The 21,223-nt window shown below is 65.0% G+C and overlaps 1 protein-coding gene across 5 annotated transcripts in view; it reads left to right on the forward strand.

Annotated features, from left to right (window-relative positions):
* Positions 1-18,152, forward strand: part of GRB10 (growth factor receptor bound protein 10) — a 117,310-nt gene extending 99,158 nt beyond the window's left edge. For 2 of the 5 annotated variants that reach the window (XM_054571385.1, XM_054571381.1), the window contains 11 exons: positions 1,246-1,361; positions 2,190-2,258; positions 3,992-4,129; positions 5,196-5,306; positions 5,647-5,745; positions 7,197-7,274; positions 8,070-8,186; positions 8,844-8,903; positions 8,975-9,041; positions 9,196-9,283; positions 14,124-14,433. In XM_054571385.1, coding sequence (XP_054427360.1) covers positions 1,246-1,361; positions 2,190-2,258; positions 3,992-4,129; positions 5,196-5,306; positions 5,647-5,745; positions 7,197-7,274; positions 8,070-8,186; positions 8,844-8,903; positions 8,975-9,041; positions 9,196-9,283; positions 14,124-14,427 — 1,247 coding nt within the window. In that variant the 3' untranslated portion in view covers positions 14,428-14,433. Of the gene's footprint in view, positions 1-1,245; positions 1,362-2,189; positions 2,259-3,991; positions 4,130-5,195; positions 5,307-5,646; positions 5,746-7,196; positions 7,275-8,069; positions 8,187-8,843; positions 8,904-8,974; positions 9,042-9,195; positions 9,284-14,123; positions 14,434-16,521 lie in introns of those variants that run through there. The other 3 variants (XM_054571383.1, XM_054571384.1, XM_054571382.1) reach the window with 3 other exon arrangements.
* Positions 18,153-21,223: the final 3,071 nt, after the last annotated feature.

Below are 21,223 nucleotides of genomic sequence, written 5' to 3' on the forward strand. Positions count from 1 at the left end.
GCGGGGAGTGAGGAGCTCGCCGCACGCCTCCCCCGGGCGGGCCTGGCATTGGTAGGGCCCGCGCATCCCTGCAGAGAGCAGCTCGCCCCCGCCAGGGCCGGCGTGCCCCCGGTGACCGTGGGCGGGAGGGCACAGGCGGGCCCCTGGCGGGCAGAGCACGCCCGGTGGCAGCTTTGTCTCAGGACCCTGCGGTGGTGTCTGCGCTGGTTTGTGAGCTTTCGGAGTTGGCGGAGGGCGGGGGGGTGTGCGTGAGCGCACGACGTGTGGAGGTTTTGTTTTTTGGTCCCCCCCATCCCGTGATTTATTTTAGGTAAAGACACTTTTCAGATTTCTGTGGAAATTCTTAAAAAATTGGGCAAAGGACGGTGCTTACAGAGTTCTAGGCACATGTGTGAAGTGCAGATTTCCTCCGAGTCACAGCTCCCTCTCCCCCGTGGCTCAGAGGAGACAGAAACCACAGTTCGCAGGCTTCCTCCTGTGGTTCTGAAGACAAAGCGTATGGAAAGCGACATAGTTGTTCTGTGGACTCGACCGAGGCCCCCTGAGGAGACAGGCTTTTGGAGCCGAGGAGGAAGTCAGGGCTGGGCGGGCTCTACCCGCTGGGAGGCCGGGGCCCTGGAGGCGCAGGGCGGGTGGAGGCCAGGCCGCCGTGTGCCCCGTGCACGTGTGAACAGGTGCATGCCCGTGTCTGTGAGCACGTGTGTGCCATGAGCCCCTGTGAGTGCGTGTGCCATGTAACGCGCGTTTCCCTCCCGGTCTGACGGCGCAGCCCTTGGACGAGGACCCTCAGGGCCGGGCAGCGTGGAGCACGGGCTTCCACCTCGGGGACAAGTGTGCCCGCGGCACTGCCCGCCCTGCGTTCGGGCACCGCGTGTCCTGAGGCCAGACACGCGCCTCGGCCCCCGGGCTCGGTGTCGCCTGGCTCAGCGCCGCTCTGGGCTCTGGCTCGCATGCTTCCCGCAGTCCTTGTCCGCAGGCTTCGAGGGAGCCGGCGTCTCTCGGTTTGAGGGCGCGGCCTCTGCCGGGGGCGTTGGCGGCCTCAGGGCTCCTCCTCGGGCGGGCCGAGGGCAGCCGACGCCGTCTGCGGTGCGCCCCGACCCCCAGGCTGGGCCAGGCATCTGAGGGCACTGCCGTTCAGCTCGCGCCCCAGCTGTCTCTGCCCCGGGGCCAGCGCCGCTGCGCGGGGAGCTGCGTCGGGCTGTGCCGTGCCCTCCGCCCCGCTCACACGCAACGCTCCCCCCGCAGAGAGGTGCCTGGAAGACCACGAGGTGGTGGTGCAGGTGCAGAACACCATGGCCAGCGAGAGCAAGTTTCTGTTCAGGAAGAATTACGCCAAATACGAGTTTTTCAAGAACCCCACCGTGAGTCTGGGCGCCTGGGGTCCGGGTGTGGAGCCCGCGCACCGCTGCAGCGGGAGCGGGCTGTGAGCACAGCGGCGGGGGCACGGGCGGGCGGAGCTCCTCCTCAGCGCGCACGCTCGACCCCCAGCCCAGGCCCGCGCAGGCAGAGGCGCAGCGCCACCCCCGGCGCTGCAGCGGGAAAGGGGACGGGAGGGGGCTCCTTCGACGGGACACACGGGTCAGCGGCTCAGCAAAGGGCTCATAATACTCTCCAACAGCAGCAAACACTATTCTCTTGTGCTTCCTTGGGGAAGAACGAGGAGAGAAATGAGCACCCAGGGGTGCGGGGCTCAGCACCAGGACTTTTCTCAGCTCTTCCGTCTTGGGGTTGGGAAGGGAGTTGCTTGTCTTGCGACGGTCAGCGCAGGAGCCTCGGCCCTGTGCAGCATTTGCGCCCACCGCCCGGCTCTGGCTCTGAGAGCTTCGTTGCTTTTGATTGCAAAGGAGGAAGCTGCTGTTTTGGGGGGCGCACCAGGACAGCCTTTGCACGCGACTGCTGCTCTCTGAGTTTGGAGAGTGCTTCGTCTCGTGCTGTGACGTGTCCCGCAGCCACGGCCCGGGCGGCCCCCGACCTCAGGGGGGCATGCGCGCACGTCCACGCCGGAGGCGCCCCAGTGCGCAGTCTGCGCCCGCAGGGCAGCACGGCCTCCCGGGCCAGGGTTGGGCTGTCTGTTCACCCCGGGGCACGGGGCCGTCGCTGCGGCGCGTCTGCGGGCCTGGCTTGCCTGTCAGTATGCTTCTCGCACCTGGAAGCCAACCTCTCACGTGCCTGCTTTCCCTTCTCTGTAGAATTTCTTCCCGGAGCAGATGGTCACCTGGTGCCAGCAGTCCAACGGCGGTCAGACCCAGCTCCTGCAGGTACGGGACCCACGGGCCTCTGGGCCCGGACAGAAGTCCGCCCTGAGCCGCCACGCAACCTTGCAGAAACTCCGAGCAGTTGCACTCTTGCTCCCGGGTCGGCCGCAGCAGCTGGGGGGTTCAGAGAAACCAGAAATGCATGCGTGCGTGGGAAACACCTGGCGAGCCGGGCGCCTCCGGAGCAGGCGCGCCCCCATGGGCAGGAGGAGCTCGCTCTGACGTGGAGGCCTCCGGGCAGGGGTCGGGCGGGGCTGCGGCTTCTCCGAGCCCGTCTCAGAGCGCCGGTGGGGACCTTTGGCCCGGCCGCCCCGCTGCTGCATAAGGTCCCTGCCTGGAAAGCCGGGCCTCACCCTGGCGCACTTGCTGCGGCCGCCTGCTTTCCAGGGCAGCCGGGTCTGGAGGAGGGAACGGGCTGCTGCCCCGGGGCCCGAGAAATGGAGTTTATTTATAAAAAGTATTCGTTTCTGCGTGGTCAGGCCCCTTCACCTTGGAGGCACTCTCATGGGGTGCGCGATGCCTGTGGAGACCTTTCTCCCACTGCTCCACACAGCGTGTGGGCGCATCAATTTTGATGCCCTTTAGTGCTTCCGCTGTTTTTTGTTTTACTTCTTCCACACTGGCAAAACGTTTCCCTTTGCGGACTTTTTTCATCCAGGACAAAAAAAGTCGCTCAGAGCGTAGACCAGGTGACTAGGGAGGGTGGGGCACGGAGGTCATGCCATTTTTGGTCAGAAACTGCTGACCACTCAGTGTGGTGTGGGCAGATGCGCGTGTAAATCACCCGTCGTGAAACAGGCAAACACATTGAAAGAGTCTTAAAAACTGTACTGAAGCCGAGCGCAGCCTCTCACAACAACGCCAGCTGGCCCACTGATCCAGATGGGCTCCTGGAACACTCACCGGCAGGGGAAGCCTGGACAACACGGGGCCTGCCCTCCAGAAGATAACTCTGGTTTTTTTGGGGGGGGTTCTCCCCTCATAAATGTGTGTTAGTGACAGAACAAACCATTCACTAAGGCAGCCACACCCCAGAAGCCACCAAGTGTGGGAGAAGCCACTACAGCCTATGACCCACCAAGGTCAGCCATGCCGCCCTCTTGGCTGGTTGGCCCCCACTGTGTCTCTGCCCCGAGAGACAAGAGCCTCCACGCTCGGCCCCACGGTCCCTCCCAAAGGCCCGCCCCCAGCGTGCAGCGGGAGCTGCGGGCGTGCAGGGCCGGGAGGCCCCGTCTTGCCTGCGGGAGGAGCACGCCCCCCTCAGCGTGGTCACCTCCCTGGGGAGGAGCTAGCTGGAACACTGAGCTGCCACCGGGCACCCAGGAGAGGTTGTGTGCCAACCGGCAGGCCCGAGTGCACGAGGGTGACCGCAGGCACTTCTGGTCAGCTGGTCCTAGCCCGTCCCCCGGCCCGAGCCCCGCTGGTGGAGTGGGACGTTTTACAGGAGACCGGAAGGACGGGCAGGGTCCGGCGCCGGCCGCCGCCCCGAGGCGGCGCAGCTCTGCTCCTCTCTGGGATGCAGGGGCCTGTAGAGGCACCGGCCGCGTCCTGCCAGTCCCAGTTAGGGCAGATTCGTGCGACTTCCGAAAAGCACGTCATTTGAAAATTCTCAGTTTGGCCAAAGAAAGGAGTGTTTTAGTGATTGAGAAAACGCGCCCAATGCGGCGGCGCTGAGGACTGGCCCGCTGTGGTCACTGTATGTCGGCACGTCTGACCCTCTCGTCTCTCCTCCGCAGAACTTCCTGAACTCCAGCAGCTGCCCTGAGATCCAGGGCTTTCTGCACGTGAAGGAGATGGGCAGGAAGTCCTGGAAGAAGCTGTACCTGTGTCTGCGGAGGTCAGGCCTCTACTGCTCCACCAAGGGGTCCTCCAAGGTGCGTGCTGGGAGGGCGCCACGTGGGCAGGGCGGCGCCACACGGGCTCCCGGGCCCCTGAACGCCAATCTCGGTGTCAGGGAGGGACGCGGGGTCACCCGTCTGCCGGTTTCGCTCCGACACCAGGTGGTAACGCAGACCTAGGCCCCGGGCCGCAGGCGGCCAGCCTTGAGGATGAGAGGTGGTCTCCGCCCCGAGGCTGCCTGCCCTGAGCCGTCGGAGACGCCTTAAGGAGAGAAAGGCCGTGTGCCGGCGCCCCGGGTGGGACAAGGGGAGACGGAGGCCGCGGCTGGGCTGGCCAGCCTCCCTCGCTGGGGTCTTCTGGTGTCTCAGCTACTCCTCTCATCCTGCCCGGGGCCACCCACGGTGGGAGCCATGCCCACTGACCTTGGCTGTGCATTACCCCCGAGGGCAGAGGTCCCCGCTCTGGCCTGGAGGAAGGGGGGGCACCGGGGACTGCAGGCAAGAGCACTGAGCGCCAGGCCTGCGTCCTGCTGCTCCAGGGAACCAGCAGGTGCGGGGCGGTGGAGGGCCCCTCCCTCCGCAGGGGACCCCTTCCGTCTGACGCAGGGCGCAGCGGGCACCTCCCCAGCCCCATGGCCGCTGGAGCCGGGGACCTTTGTGGCCTGGAGTGGGAGCAGAGCTGGTCGGAGAGGGAACCGGGGCGGGGAGAGGATGGGACGAGCCGTCGGAAAACAGCAGGCAGGCGGGAGCCGGAGCCACCCCGCAGGGCAGCGGGGTGGCGCCCACTCCTGCGTCTGCGCTGCTCACTCGGACCTCCGGGCTCAGTCTTCCTCCCCGTGGTCCTTGGACTCTTTGGTTACGGGGCTCTGATGTGGCAGAGTGTCGGACACACTTGCACAGTTTTATGTCTGAAAATCGGGAGGGTTCTGGAGGGGCAGAGCACATTTGGTTTAATGTCACACTTTTCTGGTACTTGGTTGTGACCAGCACACTGGCAGCGGGAGAGGCCCACAGAGACCGTCCTCTTTCAGGGAGGAGGACAGGAGACCGCGCCCTGGCTGTGCGGGGCGAGTTCTCCCCAGTAATCGGTGGCCTTTCACAGGAGCCCAGACACCTGCAGCTGCTGGCCGACCTGGAGGACTGCAGCGTCTTCTCCCTGATCGCGGGCAGGAAGCAGTACAGCGCCCCCACCGACTTCGGCTTCTGCATTAAGGTACTGCACCCCCGGCCCGGCCCGGCCCGGCCGACCTGGGGGCTCACGCCCAGCACTCTGTCCGCTTGGCACCCCGCTGGAGACTCTGGGGTTCGAACAGTAGGTCCCCCTTGGTTGCGGCTTTTAAAAGAAAAAGCCAGCAACGTGGCTTCACACTGGATCCATTCGTCCGAGTGAGAACAGTCCCTGTCTGTCGCTCTATGTCACCCGTGAGGCGCTCAGAAGCCCAGAGGGAAGCGCGTGGCCGGAGCGGGCCCACAGGCCACCCCGCGGCCACCCCGCCTGGGCCGGGGCACGCTTCCGATTCGCTCCGGGCCCTCACTGCCTCTACCTCCTTCAGCCAAACAAAGTCCTGCACGATCCGAAGGAGCTGCGGCTGCTGTGTGCGGAGGGCGAGCAGAGCCGCACCTGCTGGATGACGGCCTTCCGGCTGCTCAAGGTACCAGGCCGCTCCGCCCGGGGCGGGTTCTGGGCGCCCCCGTCTTTCCTGCGGGGTCTTGGGAGCTCCTCACGGAGGCTTCCCAGGGGGAAGGCCAGAGCCCGCTGCCGACCTGGCTGCTGTTGATGCCTGGGGTCGGCGTGGGCTCCGTGCCTGGCGGGACACTCGGCCGTGTCCCTGGTCTCTCCCATTCGCTGCCCCGGCGCCCCTACCAGGTGAGCCGCGCAAAGGCGCTCTAGACAGGGCTGAGCGCGCCCGGGGCGCGGGGAGGGGAAGGCCCCCGAGGACCAGGTGCCCGTGAGCGGGCTGGACACAGACACAGCAGGACCAGGAGATGGGCCGGCAGAGAGCCACAGGAGGGGGGACGGGCTTCGTGACTGCCCGTCAGCTCCTGGCCGCCCGGGGGGCCCCCCGAGGAGTTGTGCCGCCTGTGTGGTGGCCCCGGGGGGCAGCATCTCCCGGCAGCGGCAGCCAGTGAAGCTGATGGCGGGGGACCTCGTGTGGGGCGACGCCCTAGACAGCCCGTCCCCCAGTCGCGGCCCCGTGAGCCCTCGCGACTCGGCGGGAGTGGCCACACCCGTGGCAGCGGTGCCCGGCCACACCCCGCTTCCACAAAGCCTGCCCCGTGTGCCCTGTGCCCCGTGTGCCTGCGGTCACCTACGTCCGTAAAGTCCGCACACATTGCATGTTAGTCGGCCCCGAAGAGCGTTGCTGACGGGCTCTGGAGAAAAGGGTGTTCAGAGTCACGGGGCCCACACGGAGTCCGGGAGCCCCGTCACTAAACCCACAGGCCTCCTGATGCTCCGCTGGCCCGAGGCTCCAGGTGGACACGCTCAGAGAAGCGGGTGGGCAGCGGCCGGGCCGCCTCTCCTCGGAGACGCCCACGCCACGGGCTCCGCGCTCGCGTGTCCCTGAGCCTCTCTGTCCCCGAACCTGGTTCTGGGCCACTGATACCAAAAAGGGACTGAAACTGCCGTTTTACTGTTCCATGATGGAAGAGGATGCGCAAGTGCTGCGCTCAGATGCGGCCCCCGGGGGCTGCTTCCTCACAAGCCAGTTTTAAGTTGAAATGTCCACCGGTGGGGCTGGTTGAAGGAGAGACAGGATGTCCGGTCCCAGGCACGAGTCAGCTCTCCGGGTCCCCTTGCGGGAGCGGGGGCGGATTAGCAATTAAAGGGGCAAGAGCAGAGCAGCGTGGAGCGAGGGCCGCCCGCGCCCCCTCCGTCCCGTGAGGAGGAGAAAGTAAAGATGCGGGAGGGAGGGGAGCTCCACCGCGGGGCCGACGTGGCTGGGCAGCCGTCCAAGTGCTGCATACTTGTGTGATTTTTCTGGACTGCATGTGTATAATCTGTTTTGGAAAAGGAAAGAGACAAAATGCACCAGGGCAGGGCGGCTGGCTCCGCGGGGCTCGGGCTCCCCGGCGCCGGCCACTGACTCTGGCTCCCCCTCAGTACGGAATGCTCCTCTACCAGAGCTACCGGGTCCCCCAGCAGAGGAAGGCCTCGCTGTCCCCCTTCTCCACACCCGTGGTAAGTGAGCCCTCCGCCGCCCGCAGCCAGGGGCCCAGCGGCCGCGGCCGGGAGGAGCTCTGAGCCCGCCTGTGCATTCCAGAGACGCCAGTCCGCCCCACAGCGCCTGCGTCCCCAGGGCCGGCTCAGTTCTCGCAGCAGAGGGACAGCTGGGGACAGCTCCTCTGCCACCCCGTGCCTGTCCCCGCAGCCCCCAGGCTGTCTGGGCAGACGCACTGTTCAGGGCTCAGACGCGTGGCAGCAGCTCGGGCTCCACTGAGGAGCCCCTCCCCGCCGCCGCCGTCCTTCCGGCCCTGCGCCCTCGCTGCCGGGAGCGCGGGCCTGCCGGTGAGGGTGCGCAGGGCACAGCGAGCCCCCGTTCTCGGGACCTGCTGCGCTCCCAGAGGCGAGCTCACAGGTCCTCGGGGTCCGTGTTTTAGGACTTCTGCCACCCCGCACTAGCTCGCCTGAGGGAGGGACTGTCGCTGTGAAGACAGGCTCTGGGGACAGTGCCCTTGCCCTGAGGCGTGGGAGTGCCGGGCGGGGCGGGCCTGCAGCACCAGCAGCCTCGCCATCAGCCTTGGAGTCTGTTTCTTACTCTTCTCAAGAGGAACCAGAGCCATTTTTAGCTCAAGGGCCCTTTTGTCCCTGACTTTCCACCGGAATCTCAGAGCGTGGGGGCGGGGGCGGGGGAGGGCGGTGGGCGGAGCCGGGGGGGTGGCGTCCCATCACCCTCGCCGCCCGGCCGTCCCCGTGCCAGAGCCCTGCGAGCCTCCGCTGCTCCCTGACTCTCCAGACCTGTGGCTTCCCTTGCAGCGCAGCGTCTCTGAGAACTCCCTCGTGGCCATGGATTTCTCTGGGCAAACAGGAAGAGTGATCGAGAACCCCGCCGAAGCCCAGAGCGCGGCCCTGGAGGAGGGGCACGCCTGGAGGGTGAGGCCACGCGGGGCGGGCGCCGCTGCCCCGCTGCAGGACCGCGGCTGTGCGGGCGCTGGCACGGGGCGAGGTGCCGGGGGGAGGCGGCGGCGCGCGCTCCCCGCAGGAAGCCGGGGCTCCCAGCCCCCGGCCCCCGCCGCCTCCTGGCCCCCGGGCCCCCCGGGGAGGCGCAGGGGCGTCCTGGCGCGGGCACAGGGCTGCCCCCGCTGCGGCCCTCGGGACCACGCCACGTGGCGCCCCCCAGCAGCTCCACAGCCGGCTACGGGCCTTCTCTCCGAGGCTCGAGGGCCTCCTCTCCGGGAGGAACAATGCCCCTCGGCTTCCGAGGGCTTCTCAAGTTTGAAAACAATGCCCAGGGCCTGAGCCCGCAGCTCCGGCTCAGACGTGCTCCCGGACTTCGGCTCGGAGCCTGCGGAGGAGGAGGCGTGCCCCCAGCTCCACACCCTGAGCACCAGCCCTCGGGCCAGCGGGAGGGCGGCGGGGAGCCCAGCGGCGCTGCTGAGACGCGCGGGCTCCCCATCGCCCTTCGCACGGGGGAGGAGAGCCTCCGCCTCCGCCTCCACCTTGGGGCTGTGGGCGGGAGCAGAGCCCCAGCGCGCTGGGGTTTCTTTTTAACAACTGCACCCCGAAAAGCTCTTTGTTCTCCTTGGGCAGACGGAGCTCGGGCTGGCACTCCGCGGCCTGCGCCCCGGCCGCCGGGCGGGGTGCCCCCAGGTGTGTGTACGGGTGCCCGAGGGGCGCGCCCGCGTGCCAGTTTGCCGCTGACGTGGGTGTTTCTCTTGCAGAAGCGAAGCACTCGGATGAACGTCCTAGGTAGCCAAAGCCCCCTCCACCCCTCCTCCCTCAGCACAGGTATGCCCGCCGGTCTTTCCATGGGTACAGAGAATGGAACAGCCCCCCCCCTTCTGAGTGGAGGGCACTGCAGGGTGTGGCCGCAGGGAGGGGTCAGCTGTGCCGTCCGGGGCCTCTGCGAGGGGCCGGGACCCACCGCCCTGTCCCCCCGCAGTGATTCACAGGACCCAGCATTGGTTCCACGGCAGGATCTCCCGGGAGGAGTCCCACAGGATCATCAAGCAGCAGGGCCTGGTGGACGGGTAAGGACCGCGGCCGCCGACAGGGGGCGCCTGCAGTCGGCTCGGCTGCCGGGGCGTCCGGGAGGGCGGGCCAAGGGGCGGTGGAGCCTCTTTGGAAAGAGGAGGAGGTGTGCTCAGAGGGGTGCGTGCGGCCGAGGCTTGCCCCCCCCACCCACAGGCGTCAGGAGAGGGCGTGCCACCCATTTCTGTCCGTGGTCTGCTCCCTTTTGCTGACACTGGGCAGAGACGAGCACAAGCTGGTTAGTGTTAATTAACGAGGCCACGGGCAGAGGCAAAAAAGAGCCCTTCCCGCGCCTTTTGACGGACGCACCACACCAGGCAGCATTTGCAGCGGGCGGGCAGCCCGGCACAGCAGAGCCAGGTCCTTTCTCACGCCTGGAGTCAGGTGAGTGGCCCTCCTCACCTGGGCCGGCCTGCAGGGGCTGGGCAGTGTCGCTCATGTGCCTGGTGGCGGCCAGCGGCCGCAGTGGGAGGACCGGGCACATCTCCCGCAGACCCGCCCAGGGTCGTTCACACTGGCCGCCCGCACAACTGCCCGGTCCCCAAGGTCAAGAGGGGCCCAGCCCCACGGTGCCGGCCTCTCTCAGGGCGGCACCCCCGGTCACAGCGCAGCCACACTGGGCGCCTCGTGCGGGGACCGCGCACAGGCCAAGGGAGTGGGCGGGGCCCATGGGGGCTCGCGGGCCCCCCTCGCTGCTCCCCCGGCCTCAGCCGCTGTCGGCCTTGCCACGTTGGCGCCCCCCCCCCCCGCGCCCCACGTCACTGCGTCCTCCTCTCCTTCCTCCCCTGCTTCCCTCTTTCTGGAGAATTTTAAAGGAAATCCGAGACATTTTCATTTTTTTACCAGTAAAATATTTTAGTGCACCTCTCTAAAAAATAAAGACCATTTGACACAGCACAGTATCATCATCGCACTTAACAAAATAAACACGAGTCCCTTACTATCATCTAACATCCGATCTGTGTTCACATTTCCGCAACTGCTTAAAAAAAAAGTTCTTTAAACCTAGTTGGTGTAAATCAGGGCCCACAAATGGCACGCGGTCCCTGTGTCAGGTAAGTCCCCCTCAGTGTCACAGCCCCCCATCCGTTCTGCTCTCCTTCCTTCTTTTCCCGCCTTCCCTTTGTCGGAGCAGCGGGCGTTTGCGGGCCGCACGCTGGCGCTCGGCCCGGCCGTGCCACCCGGGCTCTCTCGTCTCCCCCTCAAATCCCGCGAGGACCGGGCCCCGATGCGGGGCTCTGGGAGAGGCCGCGGGGGGCTTGGAGGAGCGCCCCTGCCGCGGGCGTGGCCTGGTGGCCCTGCTGGGCCGCCAGCCTGGGCAGGGGTTCAGGAGCCGAGGCCCTGGCCCCCCCGGACCAGCGCCCCCCTTCACTGCACAGTTTGCGCCGCCACCGGTGTCGACCTGTGTCCCTGTCTCGTGGGGCACAGAACCGTTGTTTTCTGACTCTGTTGCTCCTTTGTCTCTTAGTTGAAACCGTTTCCCTTGTCATGTATTTGGTCTCATGGAAAAGCATAGCTAAGTACTTAATTATCAATTTTCAGGATGCTGACTTGGTGTTCTACTGTCCTTGGTAGTGACAAATGAGGTCTTTTCTTTATTTTTTTAACTCACTGTGAACTTGGATTCTTAACGTGTTTGATTTATTTCAAACAAAGCGTATTCTTCTTGATGCTGAAAATGCTGCCTCTTTGGCCAAGGAGATGCCTTTCTGGCCGGCGCCCGAGCTCTCCAGACCGACGCCGGCGCGTTTGGCTTCAGCGGCCATCAGGTCCGCAAGGCCTGTGTGCCACGCTTCTCCTGCCTCCTTCTCGTGGGAGAGGGTGTCTGCAGACCGCACTCTTCGGGCCTTTTCCGGGGGCAGAGCTAGAACACATGCTTTTGTAACTGGAACGCAAGTGCGGGTTCAGATGGGAGCCTCCGGGCGGGCGTCCCTCCGGCTGGGCTGCGTCTCCTCTTACGCTGGAGCCTCTCTAAGGACATTAACTCACATACCAGGCTCTCCCCGCCTCGTGCTGATTGGCTGCCCCGCCTGACGGGCGGCCTCAGGCGGACCCCTGAGGCCCCTTCCTCTGCCCCCCTCCCCCCGCCCGCCAGGGGCCTGAAGCCACTGAGCGGCAAGTCCCCTCAGGGTCCTCCCCAGCTGGGGCTGGCCGGGCCCCTTTGTTTCCGAGCCGTGCCAATTTTTGTAAGCGGATCTGAGGTTTTTTTCTCTTCAGTGGGAGGCTGCTTTTTGGGTTTTTGAGAAGTCTTCCCCGGCCCCAAGTCAGAACTAGGAAACAGGGCGTTCTCTTGGCTGAGTCCCCGACCCCCGCCCACCGTCGGGAACCACTTTTACAGCGTTTGTTTACCCTTCTGCTGTTTCTTTTTAAAAACGCAGGCGAAGCTCGCAGGCTTCCCTGTCCTGCCCCTCCCTCACTGTGAAACCAGCGCCCCCCCCCCCGCCCCGCCGCCCGCCACACACCGCTGCTCGAAGCGGGAAGCCCCCCCCCCCGGCTGCCACGGGCTCCCTCGCGTCCCACTCTCGCTGGTGTCTTTGCCGGCGAGGCCCCAGAAGCAGGAGGGCTGAGCGGGAGGGCAAGGGCCGTGCCGTGCGGCCAGGCTTCCCTCGCGGGCCTCCCAGGGGTCCCGAGAGCGACACTTGACCCTCGGCCTCTCTGAGCTCCGAGGGAAGCAGTCGTGTCTATTTAGCTTTGCTTATATTTCGGAGTGGGGTGGTGGTGGTGGTGGTTTGGGGTTATACAGATGTCTTTCCACGGCCACATCCGTCATTTCTGACCCGTATCCTTCTAGACTCTCGGCTGCCTTGTTTCACAGTTGGGTTATTCCCACTCATAAATCACAAAGGGGTTCCTTTGTGTTGTCTTCTAGAACTTGCGTTGTTTCTTCTTTCCCTTTCCTCCCCGCCCCCCCCCCCCCGCCCCCCGCTTTATTGTCCCCTCTGTCTGTCTGTCAGTCAGCACTGATTTACCCTGGTGGGCTGTGTAAAGAACGGATCTCGTTTCATTTTCTTTCTCTGGTGGCTCCACAGCTCGTCCAAAGCTGCTTGTTTGTGATGTCGCCTTTGTCACAGAGCAGCTCACCCTAAAGCGCTGAAGGCGACGCCCCCTGACCGCCGGCCGGGGCCCTGCCCTGCGGTCCCTGGCCTGCGGGCAGAGGGCTGCCCAGCCCCGCAGCCGTCCCTCTCACAGACGGTGCATGTCCCCAGGGCGCCCAGCCCACGCTGGCCCTGCCGGTGGTGGCCCCGGTCTCCGTCAGGGCTGAGCCCAGGGCCTCTGTTCCCAAGGCGGCCCGAGGACCCTGAAGGGCCTTCTTGCCCGGTGACGTCAGCCTGAGGAGAAGCGAGGGTTCCAGGAGCCGCGATTCGGTGCTGTGGCCACTAGAGGCCCCAGGCGTCCCAGTGAGCATGGCCTCTGCGTCCCTGAGAGCGGTGGCCTCTCAGAGCCAGTGGGGATGTGTGTGTTTGGTACGCGCTTCCCCGGGGACCCTGGGCTCAGGCCCAGCGGCCCTGTCACCGCGCCCCAGCGGGGCCCTGAGGCGGGGGCAGCGCCCTCGGTCCCCGCACGCGTGTGCCAACTCCCCTCCTGGCCTCGCAACTGTGTCTGGACATCTCCCAGGGCAGTTTCTCGGCGGCCGGCGCCCCGCCTCACAGGGGTGGGGAGGCAGGGTGGGGGCGCCAGCCCCGGGTCCCCGCCGGGCCTTTGTGGTCCCCAAGGTTGCAGCTTTCAGCCCCGACGTCCAGCCGCTGGGGCCCTGGCCAAACCAGAGGCGAAGAGAATGGGCCACTCGGGCGACGCCCCCGGGACTCCCCGTCTCCCGCAGAGCAGCCCTCGCGCTTCGGGGGGCGTGCTGGGAGACGGGCCAGCCCCGCAGCGGAGCCTGAGGCCGGGCAGCCCTGCAGGAGGGGGCGGGGGGGCAGTGCACACACGTGGCTGCACGCATGCATGTGCACCTGTGCACACTCAGGCCCCTGCTGAGCGTTGAGCTCACCACCTGGCGTGTGCTGCCCCATCCTCTGACCACTGCACTCTGCCCGGAGCCCGCCCCCAGGCCAGTGCGCCGCCTCGGGCCCCTCCGGCCCCCATGGACACCAGCCCGCGTCGGAACCAGTTACCCTAGAACAGGCCTCGGCTCGGGCGAGTCTGCAGGCGCCACACTGGGGCAGAGTGCGCGGGGCCGCCCTGGAGCCAGGGCGGACTGGCCCCTCCTGGCCGCGGCACCTTGGGCGCGTGGTGAAGGCGTGTCGGTGGGGCGCGCTGCTGGATACTCCTGCTCTCCCCTTCATAGTAACGCCTGTGAGGGGTAGCTGCTTCGAGGCCGAAAACATGGTGCCACCCAGCTTGTCCTGCGGGTGTTTGCACCCATGGGGACCGCCCTCGGGGTCGGCAGAGTCCGTGTGGGTGCAGAGGCCGGCTTCTGGCCTGCCCTCTGCCTGGAGGAGGATTGGGACACCCGCCTGGACCCGCCGGCCCCTGTGCTGCTCTGTAGCTTCTGTCCTGTCCCTTCTACCGTCTCCTTTGGGGCCCAGACTTGGCCCAGCCTCCCTGGGATGCCGCCCTGGAGAACCTCCCTGCTCTCTCCCCCTTGAGCTGGAGCCCAGGTGTCTTCAGGGAGCTCCTCCCAGGGGGGGTGGGCGCACAGAGGCCAGGTCCAGGGGGGAAGGCGCCGCCGCCGCCGCCGGAGGCCCCTCCGCTGCGCAGGCGTGAGGGGCGTCACGATGGGAAGCCCGTTCAGGCAGCCGGAGCCAGGGCGTGCGTGTCCGTGCGTGTCCGTGTCCGCGTTTGCACATGGGGGGGCGGGACGTGGGTCCTCCCCCTGACGGCCGCCGTCTCCGCCCCCAGGCTCTTCCTGCTCCGCGACAGCCAGAGCAACCCGAAGGCGTTTGTCCTCACCTTGTGCCACCACCAGAAAATCAAGAATTTCCAGATCTTGCCTGTAAGTATCGACATTGTCATGCGAATCTTCTTTTTTTTCTTTTCTTTTTCTCCTTGTTTCTGGTTTTCTTCTTTTTTTATTGAATTTCCTGGGGCGACATCGGGCTTCACTCTGAGGGGAGTCGCAGGCTGTAAACGGAGCAGACGTCAGACCATGAACTATCAGCCAGTTCCAACCTCGCAGGCGAGGTGCTTCCAGCAGCTCCTTTGAAAAGGGGCCGATGTTGCCCCAGCGCCGACCCCGAAAGGGCGCCCTGTGCGGAGGCCCCGCGTCCGCCCAGCCCTCCGCTGCGCGCGGCAGAGCAGGGGCCGGTCGGCGGCGAGGCTGGGACAAGGAGCCAGGGAGGGGGCACGGGCGGCGGGGCGGAGGGCTCTGCGGCGGCCAGGCGCACCTGGGACTGCCCGCTCGGCGCGGGGTGGCCCCGGGCGACGCAGGGGGGCAGTGGGCGCCCGGGCCTGGGGCGCGCAGAGGCGCTGCCTGCTCCGTCCACGTGGCCCTGAGGTCAGAACACAGGGCCCAGCCTTGGGCAGTTCCAGAAACACCATCAGTGAAGGTGGCCATGAACACCGCTGGTCACACATTGTCCCGAGCCCTGGTGGCCTGTGTGTGCTGAGCCGCAGCTCAGACTCTGCGCCGCGACTCAAGTGTTCCGTAGGAGGCGGTCGTCACGCCGCCTGGAATCTCCGGTCCCACCAGGGTATGGGGTAGAGAAGAACGCCAAAGTGCCCCGGCGCTGAGTCCGTGCTCACAGCAGCCGTCGGCTGCGGCGGGACCCTCCCGCCGCCCTGCCCTCCAGCAGGGCGAGCTCCGAGGAGGCTGGCCGACACTGTGTGCCCGGCTCGCGCATTTGAACCCGGCGGTTCTCAAGCTGGTGTGACCCCAGGACCTCAGACCAGCCGTCCCGAGAGTCCTGCAGGGACAGGATGCGGGAGCGAGCGGGGTGAGCCGGGCAGCCCCGCCCCCCGCCCCCCGCCGCTACCGCCACCCCACTTCTCAGGGGAGGACAGGACAGAGTCCAGGGCTGAGCCCAGCCCTGCCCGGATTCCACAAAATGTATGTGACACCCAGGAGTCGCTGTTTGAAACAAAAGGCTTCACTCACAACCCTTCGCCCACATTGACCTGTAGGCCCGGGTGCTATGCGTTTAGCCTAAAATGCGAAGTACAGTGAAAACATAGTTCAGGGCAGGCAGAGCATGTAATGCCACTCCCCAAGCGACCCCGCGTCCATCAGTACCGGGGACGGTGAGCGGAAACATGAGGAGGTGGCAGCACAGGGCTCGGAAACAGGCGTGGGCCGCCACTTTGAGAGTGACACGAAGTGGCTCGGAGCTCACTGGATGACAGAGGCTATGGCCGCCTGCCCGCCAGGGCCCGTGTGGAGCACCCTGGCAGCCCCCACTGGGGCACAGTCACGGGATTTGGAATGGGTCGGGGTAAAATTAATGTTTGCTACACCGTTGACCCTTGAACTGCATGGGTTTGAAGTTATGGGTCCACTTAACAGGTGGATTCTTTTCAATAAATACTGTAAATATATTCCCTTAAGATTTTCTTAACATCCTCTCTAGATTACTTTATTGTAAGAAAACAGTGTATGATATACACAGCATGCAGAATGTGTGTTGACTGACTAGTAGTCAAGTTCAGGGGGGAGAAAAAGTTACACGTGGCTTTTCCACGGTGTCTGCCCCTCACCGCCGCAGTGTTGAAGGGTCAAGTGTGCAGTTCTCCCTGGGAGATACTCTGGAGTTCCTCCATTTAATAAAAATAGCTCCCAGATAGCCCAGCACCAGGGAAGTCACTGACCCTGCGTGCTTTCCTCCGTCCCGCGGCCCGATGCGGCCCACGGAAAATTGCAAATTTACCTAAAGGCTCTTTTTTGCTCATCCGTTTTCATTAGCGTTTGTGTGTTTCACACATGGCCCAGGACAGTTCCTCTCCTTCCAGCGGGGCCCGGAGACGCCCAAAGGCGGGGTCCCTGCCACAGCCACCTGGAACGGCGGCGGCAGGACACTGCATGCGTCACGCTGCAGGAGGCGGCCAGCAAACGCTCCGGGTCGCGGGCTAGCGAGGGTGCTTGGAGCCCTTCCCCACGACCGCCTCAGGGTCGGGGGCCCCCAGGCCTGGCGCACCCCGGGACGGGGCCGCCCCGCCTCCTGCTCAGCGACCCCTAGGCTGCCCTGCAGCCCCGACGCACGCCCTGCCGGAGCCGCACCGCGGGCAGGCCGAGCTCCTGCCGCCTGGCCCAGCTCTGCCTGCGGGGGCGCGGCCCCTGACCGGCCAGTGTCCTTGTGTCTTCCAGTGCGAGGACGACGGTCAGATGTTCTTCAGCCTGGACGACGGGAACACCAAGTTCTCCGACCTGATTCAGCTTGTCGACTTCTACCAGCTGAACAAGGGGGTCCTGCCCTGCAAGCTGAAGCACCACTGCGTCCGCGTTGCCTTGTGACTGCAGGGCCGTCGCCGCCAGCGGCCGGCGGCGCCGCCCCTGGGGCGGCCGGGAGGCCTGTGTGGGGCTGAGAGCGCAGTGGATTCTGTGTCTTGGGAGCGTGACCGGTCCCTTCGGTGCCACCCACTGCCGTGGATGGGTTTCTTGGACTTCACGGTGATGTGCTGCCGCGGCCTCCGCGGCCAGAGCAGGGCATGGCAGAGCGGGCGCGTCAGAGAGCGAGCGGGGACGGCTGTCCTGGCAGGGCTGCGCGCCCCTCAGAGGGAAGTGCTTGGGAGCGGCCTCTCGCCCTGCGATAGCCTTGACAATTGAAACTGAGATGTTTACTTTTTGTATTGATCCCTTCTTTGCACTCCTCTGCTCTCAATGTCCTGTTCAGCCTTTGGTAGCAGGGGCGTGGCTTTGCAGTGTGCACGGAAAGACGGATCTGAGCAGGCAGACAGCAGAGACCGAGTGCGGCCCCCCGAGGCTGCCCGCGGTGCCCCGCCCTCTGCGGGGCACCGCGGGCAGGCCCAGCTTCCAAGTCCCCGGCGCGGGCAGGCCCAGCTTCCAAGTCCCCGGCGCGGGCAGGCCCAGCTTCCAAGTCCCCGGCGCGGGCAGGCCCAGCTTCCAAGTCACCCGCGCCTTCGCCCTGCCCCGGCACTTGAGCCGCGGTTTTGAATAAAAGGTGTCGCCTGCAGCCGGCATTGGGCACGTTTTGTGGACCAGTCAGGTGGCCCCAGCCTGCCAGGCACCTCTCTGGGCACCGGCGTCCGTGCCATGTTTTTAGGGTGCCACGTCTTCCACAGTTCAGGAGCCTCGACTCCCCCAGACGCTCGCTGCCCCATGCCCAGCAGGGCCGAGTGGCCACGCCGCCGGCCGGAGACAGGCAGCCTTCCGGAGACAGGCCAGGGGCCCTCGTCCCCCGGCCGCAGGGGGCGCCTGCAGCCTGCTCTGGAGTGGCCGCTGCCTGGCCCCCGCCGGGCCGTGCGTCCCGCCCTGCCTGTTCTCCCTCGGGAGTTCAAGGCTCTAATCAGAAAACGTCACCTGCCTGGTGTCGTGCAGAAGCCGCGGGTTTCCGTGGCAATGAAGATGGAAACATTGAAAGGGAGCCCGGAATTTGAAGTCTGGGCGTGATGATCCCCCCACCTGCTGACACCCCGAGGCCAGCGCAGGAGCCGGCGGGAGGCTCCCCCCGCCGGCTCCTGCCTCGCCTCAGCCGCAGGCCCTACGCCTGTGTCAGCAGGTCACTGCTTCCTGCTCCGGAGCCCGCCCGTCCCCCGGGGCGGAGCTCCCAGGCCTGCGAGCGCCGGCTGGCGTCTCCGGTCTCTGGTGAGCACACAGACTGCTGTGGGGAAGTGACTTCACTGTCCGAAGCGACAGTTCTGACGCCCGGCGCCGCCTGACGCGCCCCTCTGAGCAGGCCGCCGCCGGCCTGCGCCTTGCCCGCCCACCGCAGGGCTCCCCGGAAACACAGCTCGGACAGACCGACGGGCCTCGGGGCACGCCCCGAGAGCGGCCCCTGGCGTGGACGCGCTGTACTTGCTCTACAGGCGCGTCCTGGTTGTTTTCCACGAACCGTCTCCTTATACCAATGAAGAGGCCTCAGCGAGACGCTTCGAACCGTTGATGCTCAGTTACTTTTTTTTTTTTTCCGTTGAACCCAGTTCACCTTTCAAGCCATTGACCATTAGGCGAGTCTCAAGTCATCGTCCCTGGCGGCGAGCTGCCCCGAATTCACTGAAGGGACTGACCCTTCGTGACACACATTCTTCTCTTCACTGGTCGGATGTGAAGCCGTAACATCACCACCACCACCGACAAACGCCTGCGACCTCCTCCTCTGTTTACATAGAGCAGCGCCCACCAGTGAGCGGCGCCCTCACGCCCTGCCCTGTAGACACCTAGCATTGGCAGTATTTCATATTTATAAACATGCATTTTATTTAAAAGTGCAGCAAAAAGCTTTACTCTGACTCAGTTTCGTATGTAGCTGGTGTGATGTGGCCTTTTTGTACCTTCCTGGCCGCAGAGAGTCGTTGGCGAGTGTCGATGTGGCACAGCGCGTGCCTTGCCCTGCCCGGGGCCGGGGAGGGCCGGCCGCCGGCAGCCAGTCCCCAGAGGAGGCAGGTGCCCACCCGCCAGCGGGGGCTGAGGGACACGCGGCTTTTATTTTTGTATTTAAATGATATGAATGTAAACGGGACAGCTCAGGGTCGTTTTGGAGCCTGTTGACTTTTTAGCTCTGCCTGTGATTCTCTGTCTAAACGACAACAACTTGTAGCAACCTGGACTAAATCGAGAAGGAAAACGCCAGTTTCCCGGGCGAGCTGTGTGCCTGAGGGGTTAGACTTCCAGGACGCTTTTCTGTTTGCTACACCTCGAAGAAATATGTGCCTCAGTCTAGAAGTTTTGTCTGCTTTTTTCTGCACCTCAGCCCTGACAGTTTGACCAATCGGCGCGCGTTCCCGGGGCGGGACTCGCCTGGGGCGGGGCATGGTGGCACCGCGGCACAGTGGCCGCGGAGGGGCCCGGCGCAGCCGCGATGTCGGGCGATGCAGACGTTGTTCACCTAAGAGACAAAACTTCCTTCCCTGTGCTTTGCTCCTCTCTGTACATAGCTCCTTGGCTCATGAACCTAATCGTGAACTTTCAGGTATTTTTGTACCAATAAGGGACTGATAATCTGTTTCTTGTAATTTGAAATAAACATTAATACAGTGTTCTTCATTTTCTATTGCTTGTGGTGTCTGTTTCTTTACCCTGAAACCCTCCAGCTGGTCTGCAGCTAGAAACCCTTGAACCGGCCCTGGCCGGTGGCTCCATTGGCTGGGGCATCGGCCCTCCCACTGGTGGTTTGATTCCCGGTTGGGGCACAGGCCTAGGTCATGTGGTCACGGCCAGGGCAGGGCGTGAACGGGAGGCAGCTGACCCCTGTTTCTCTCTCTCTCCCCGCAAAATCAACACACGTATTTTTAAAGGGGAACCTTGGCAGTGAAGGAGAAGGCTGACGATCTGCCCTTCTGCCCTGGCGGGCCACGAGCCGAGAGGGATGGGGCCCACGCAGGCACACTCGTCCCCCACAGCCCCAGCATAGGGACACAGGCCTCGGGGGTGCGGGGGGGCTAGCACGCACCTCAAGAAACCCGTGGAAGGGCACATTGGACAAGTCCAGGGGCATTTTTCCTACTGCAGTGGGACAGGTAAAGTTGCCGGAACGTGGGTTTTGTAGTCAAACAAGGAAGCGGCAGAAAGGCCAGGAGAGAGGCCATCCCGGGTGTCTGCTTCCAGAGGGTGTCACCTGGGGGCCTGCTGTGCCTCCCAACCCCCGCCCCGTGCTCCCCTGCAGGCAGACGGTGTGGTCACCAGCCAGCCCTACCCCCCAACACACACACAGGGACTCCCCCCGTTGACCCTGGAGGCTGTCCCTTCACTGGTTTTCAGGAGGGTCTTCTGTCTGGGAGCCCCTCGGTGGCCCCGATGGCGCCAGCCCCAGCCTCCCTCGCCCTCCCCGAGGCGGACCGTCTGCCCTGCCCCCACCCTGTCCCACGGCAGGGCTGGCCTCTGCCCTCGGGCGCACGCTGCCTCTGCTGTTCTGCTTCCCGTCGTCCCCATGGGCCTGGACCAGGAGGGGCCGTCACCCCACCAGAGCTCCGCTCCCCCCAATAACGTCTAAACCTCACTTGTTCCAGGAAAAGCCCGAGGTAGTTTAGCAAAGCCTGTGTCATGCAGAAGAATAAGCTGAGTAATCAAGAAATCATGTCCTCATGGCCTCGGGATGCAGGCTACAAAAATGACCTTGGCTCTCAGTGGCCGAGACAGGAAGCAGCCTGTGTGGCGAGCAGAGAGCCACAGTGTTACTGAGGTGGCAGCAAGCCAGCTTCAGGGAGCCCGCTTGCCTGCCCCGAGCCCTCCGACCGGGCTTGAGGGGACTTTGCACGGAGGCCACTGCGGGCCCTTCCCTGATGACAAACTGATAGCAACGTAACAACCTGCCTCGTAAGCCATTTCTTAGCCTGCCCTGCGGGTGGCCCTCAGCCAGGGAAGCGTGTGGATCCGAGGCGCCCTGGGCAGAGCCTGCCGGCCGCTTCCACCACACCTGTGCCCCTGAAGCCGGAGGCCCTCGGCCGTGAGGAACGTCCCCGCAGGTAAGTCTCTGCTTCGGAATGCGATCAGGCGAGCACTGGCAGCACCTATGCTTCGACCTGTCGCTTCACAGTGCAGAGCCTCTGCGTAACAGTCCCTTCACCTGAGGGCTGCAGCGTAGCCTGGGGCGGCGCTGGGGCCTGGCAGGCACAGTCCTGGCGGCCGCCCCTCGGCCGAGGGGGGTGCGGCAGTGACGGCCGAGAGGGGACAGACCCGCAGGCTGCTTCTGTCTCCCACTCTCCACTGCGGCCGGCCGGGTAGCGCCGCTGCTGGGTCCCCCACGCCGCTGTTTATTCCTCTGGAAAATGGGGGGCTCGTCATAGGGTAAGGATCACATCACATGGTACCAGGAAAATATCTCGCATATGGGAGGCGATCAATAAAGGCTAATACTTCCCTGATCTCTGGCCCCATATTTATGAGACGTTCC

This window comes from Pteronotus mesoamericanus, unplaced genomic scaffold (genome assembly GCF_021234165.1).
Source record: "Pteronotus mesoamericanus isolate MK-2021 breed Mesoamerican mustached bat unplaced genomic scaffold, CSHL_Meso_final contig_220, whole genome shotgun sequence".
NCBI classification, from domain to species: domain Eukaryota; kingdom Metazoa; phylum Chordata; class Mammalia; order Chiroptera; family Mormoopidae; genus Pteronotus; species Pteronotus mesoamericanus.